At 41.6% G+C, this 5,000-nt stretch overlaps 1 protein-coding gene across 1 annotated transcript in view; it reads right to left on the reverse strand.

Annotated features, from left to right (window-relative positions):
- The window catches only part of jade2 (jade family PHD finger 2), a gene marked incomplete at its 3' end in the record, with an annotated part of 304,044 nt that overhangs the window by 201,283 nt on the left and 97,761 nt on the right, over positions 1-5,000 (reverse strand). The window contains 1 exon segment of the mRNA XM_080749428.1: positions 717-874. Coding sequence (XP_080605554.1) covers positions 717-874 — 158 coding nt within the window.

Below are 5,000 nucleotides of genomic sequence, written 5' to 3' on the forward strand. Positions count from 1 at the left end.
ACTACAGGTTCAGGTATAATGAATTGCATTTTTATAGCGCTTTTCCAAGTGCTCAAGGCGCTTTACAACGGTTCATTCATTCACACATTGGGAGGTGAAGCGGCGAACAGTCGACGCCAGCGTCCTCACTTCCCACTTTCACACACCAACGGTGGCACGCTTGCACCGGCCGACTCATTGGAGGCAAATGTGGGGTTCAGTGTTTCGCCCAAGGACACTTCGACGTGTGGACAGGAGGAGCCGGGATTCGAACCACCGATGTGTACGTACTAGGGCTTTCACGAATAGTGATTTTTAGTATTCGAATTATTCAACCGCATGTAATAGCCGATCTACATGCTCACAACGCCTCGCAGCGCATGTAGATCTGCTATTTTCACAATATTTATCTGTGGAACCGAGTCACATTAAATGTAATACCTACAATTCCAAGTGCTTGTCAGGGTTCTTATGACTTCCTATCAAGCCAAGCTTTATAAACCATGAAGATTTTTTTTTTTTTTAAAGACAAAAAACTGAAAAATAAAAATAAGCGAATATTCGACTTCGGTGAACAACGTTGAATAGTGACTTTGATATTCGAATATTCGAATAGTCGAATATTTGGTGAATGCCCTAATGTGTACATACCTGACTACAGGTTCAGGTATGATGTCAGGGTTTGTGTACGTACCTGACTACAGGTTGAGGTATGATGTCAGGGTTTGTGTACGTACCTGACTACAGGTTCAGGTATGATGTCGGGGTTGGCAGGGACCTGCACCCCCTTCTCCCACTCCTGCCTCCAGGGGTCAGACAGCACGTAGAAGTCATCAGGGCCCATCTGGGCCGAGTCCGGCAGCTTCATGGCTGTGATGAAGTCTGTGCGAAACACCTGGACCAAGGGGACACAGACAGACACGAGGTCAAAACCACTGGTGGAAAAGGTTTTTTACGTGTTTTTTACTGACCTGGAATTATTTTGTACTTTAGCTATTGAACCAGAGCAGATATACAAGCAAGCTCGTAGATCTGCCATTTTTGAAACATCGTGAAAATGTGTGCAAATCTTTGAATATATCATTTCCAAAGCAAACCTTTGTAACTCAAATCTTTGCTACTGGAGGTCCCTGGAACAACATATTGGGGTTCCGTGGCCAAATACCTATAATTTTGGGCGTCCTTGACAAGATAAAGTTTGAGAACCACTGATGATAGAAACATGAGTTTTTCTAAAGACATTAATAGAATCGGGTGAAAAATATTCAAAGACTTTTCACAATTTTTCAAATCTACAGATCTACAAAATAGCGGCACTTAACCACTTCAATTCGAGCAAGCCTATTCTGGCGGGAACATTTACCAAAAAAAGGCAGATTTGGTGTAGATGGAAAAACTGGGTCAGTTTCACTAAGACTAGTGGGTTTAAGTGGTTAAAGAACCAGAACCATCTGTCTATTCACAGCTTCAGAAATATCGTTGTACATAAACAAACTATTTCCTAAGTTAAAGACCCACTCCTGCATGTCTTAGTTATTACCCATGAAAATCCTGGTAGTTTCTTCTTGTGCTCTGCATATCTTCAAAGCATTAAATTGAGAGTTTTACGAAGACAATCTGGTTTTCCACACTAGCACTCACTGAAAACTGTTTGGACGGCAGGGCAAAGCAACTCATTGGAGGTATACTGTATGAAGTCACACGCTGAACGCCACACAGAGCCTGACTAAATGCAGCGTTAGTCAATAAGGAAGCATGCAGATACATTTTGTATTACCAAACAAGCACTTTCCCCCTAACCTGACACCACTGTAGGGCTGGGACGATATTTCCGCGATTTACGATATTATCGCGATAATCAAAATCCATTATCCTGGGGCGGAACATTGGCAAAGACATTTTATAGAGAGTGAAAAAACTACTATACGTATATTATAAGTACCTTTTACCAACTATAGAGGGTTTAAATGCAGCTCGGCAAATAAAAGGTGAATTGATCCCAGTGCATGACGGAGGACGATATCACGATTAATTAAATCTCCATGATACGATTATCATGAGTGTTTTTTGTCACGATAAACAATAATATCGATTATCGTCCCATCCCTACACCACTGTGGGTCCAGTCTACCAAGGATTCTTGCCATGAACCAAGTCTATGTAAAGAAGTTAAGGTCACATTCTACGCTATGGCATATGCCAGGCACTCACTGGGAGGCAAAATTAATCTGGACGTAAATAGCGTGTAAATAAAGTGACTAAATCCGGTGTATATTCTGTAAGCAAAAACCGACGTGCAATTCACCAAGCAGACTAGTGCCTATGTCCCATTTTGTGCGGATCACAGGTGTACGTCATGATGAATGCGGACATAAAACATTAATGACAGAAAAATAAAACACAGTACTACTGTATGATAAAATATTAACGTAAGACAACTACATTCAACTGATAGGGTGATAAATACAAATCTGTGGAATTTGCATCATGTCTATATTCTGCATAGGCTGTGCAAGCAATACATCGATCGTTTGACATATTTTTTTAAATCTTTTAAATGAATGTGTTGGCAAATGTTCGGCAGAATTTTATTTGATGTTTGGCACTATTGAAATTGATTTAGCATGAAGCATTCTAATGACATATGCAAGCTTCAAGCTGAGAGCTGGCGTACCTCCCGACGGATCTCCCGCATAAACCACGACAATGAAAAATGTATAAATCTGACCACTAACGCAGGAATTGTCGGAAATGCCGGTAGGTTCAAAATATTGGCGTAATATGGGTGTAAAGTGCTTGATGAATCGCGTCCGATGAGAGCAGGGAAGGCAAGTGTATGAACAAACAATATATTTAATGATTGCAACCCTGCAATGTCTGAGCTCTTGCTTTGCCAATATGCACTCTACAGTATATACTGTTGTCATCTACAGAGTAAGTTCCTGACTGGGTAGCACAGGCTGTCATGGAAAGAATTGACTGACAGGCTGCCACTAATTGACAGTCTTGCGATGACAGCCAATACTAAATGCACGCACGCACACGCACACACACACACACACACACACACACACACACACACACACACACACACACACACACACACACACACACACACACACACACAGTGAGCCTCTGTCATGACAGGTTGTTTTATCTGCCTGGATGGATATTGTTTGGATCATATTTCTGTGTGGTGAAAACAACATGATTATGCTAACTAAGGCATGGCAAGAAGGTGAGTTTACTGTACAGTAGGTTCCTGGGTGCTGTACACCAGCCCCCCAAAAAAACATCCTTAACAAAAACTTGTGTTAGGCAATCTTCACAAAATATGCATATCAATGTGTTCCCAGGGTCCAAATAGGGTTAGGGGTCAGGGCGGACCCAGGGAATATAGATACAGTGCGTTCCCACACGGGGAAGCCTATAGGCCACCATTAGGCCCTGTCTTGTTATTCTTTGTTTCAGATAGGTCAATGCAGCGGGACAGGAAACCAAAGGGCAGAGAGGAGAGACATTCAAGACTGAATGGGCGTTGGATTCTCAACTCAAAGAGACCCTCATGGTCTATGCATGCCAACACTCTGAGAGCAGGGGGCGTGTACTGTATTTTTATTATTATTTTTAATTAAAAACAAAGGGCAGAAGATTAATAATAATGTAATTGTCTGGTGACATAATAGCATGAAAAATGCATTTGTCAAATACATTCCGAGTCTTTGGTAGGGGGGATTATTAGCTCAGTAATGTCCCACTTTATATTAGGATAAGTACTGTATATTTATTTAGAGATTTTCATGGCAATTATATTGATCTATTTATTTACGCTGATTATTCACTAGCTTCTGCTGCCAGTGCCACGTATATTTAAAAAAAAAAAGCTAAATCTTGTCTGCTTCACCATAACATCTGAAGTGGCACACATTCATATACAAAGACTATATCCACAATGCAAATGAATAGAGAACAGATGAACGATGAAAGGAACCTGACAAAATTGTATAGCTGATAATGAAGCTGTACGTTCAAACAATGCATAGGAAATAGCACAAGTAGGCTTACAGATGACACAGTGCTGACATCACGTCAGTGTTTGCTATTTTGAAAGAAATACGATATTTTCTCTGTATCTTGACCTGGAGATATCGAATAAGACACTAATAAGACGATGCTGTATGCATGGAACCCTTTCCCCATCACATGTGTATACCTAATTCCGTGTTGACCAGTACCACTTGTTTAAAACATAGCAAAATCTGAGTGAAACCACTCTATTTCCAGCCTTTTTATTATTTTTATTAGACTTTATTTTTATTTTACATAAAAGCGTCCTGTGACACTCAGCTAGCATCCCTGTCTCAAAAAGGTTTAGTTCCCACACTGTTAGACCTTTCGGCCGTTCTCCCCAGCATAAACACAGGCTAATGTCAATAGCCGACCGCCAACGCTAAACAGGAAGTGCTGCTGTTGTTACAGTGACCGTCACTGACGTAGGAACAGGAGAGTTCACAGTCTGGGCTACACAACTCGTATGTAAATACCATGCTCCACAAGTTCCGGTTTCATATCAGCGAAAGGTCATCGTGATACACACGTCTGCTAAGATAGCGCGGCGTGTCACAATGTGTGTCTGTGAGACAGAGACAGAGGAAGATGTGTTTTTAAGATATAAAAGGATTATACAACAATTAGTTCCAAACCAAAGTAATTTGATTTGGACAAGAGTCCCAGTGCTGATAACAGCACTGGGCACTTGTAATTATTAATGTATCACTCAACTGTGGTGTTCTAATAACCATTAATGTCATTAACGGTCGGTCAGTCATTATCTGTCTTAGCTAGATTGTAACAACATTTTGCAATTTGGACATTTTCCGAAGACTTGAGGGAGAATAGGCCATAGCACCATAGCACCAACACACTCCGCCAGGCAGGGGCCTAAAGATTTAACCCAGTGGTTATCAACCAGTGGTCCGGGGCCCCCTGGGGACCACAGGGGACCCCCCCCCCCCCCCCCC

Source organism: Nannobrachium achirus, assembly GCF_963921795.1.
Source record: "Nannobrachium achirus genome assembly, chromosome: 19".
Lineage (NCBI taxonomy): Eukaryota > Metazoa > Chordata > Actinopteri > Myctophiformes > Myctophidae > Nannobrachium > Nannobrachium achirus.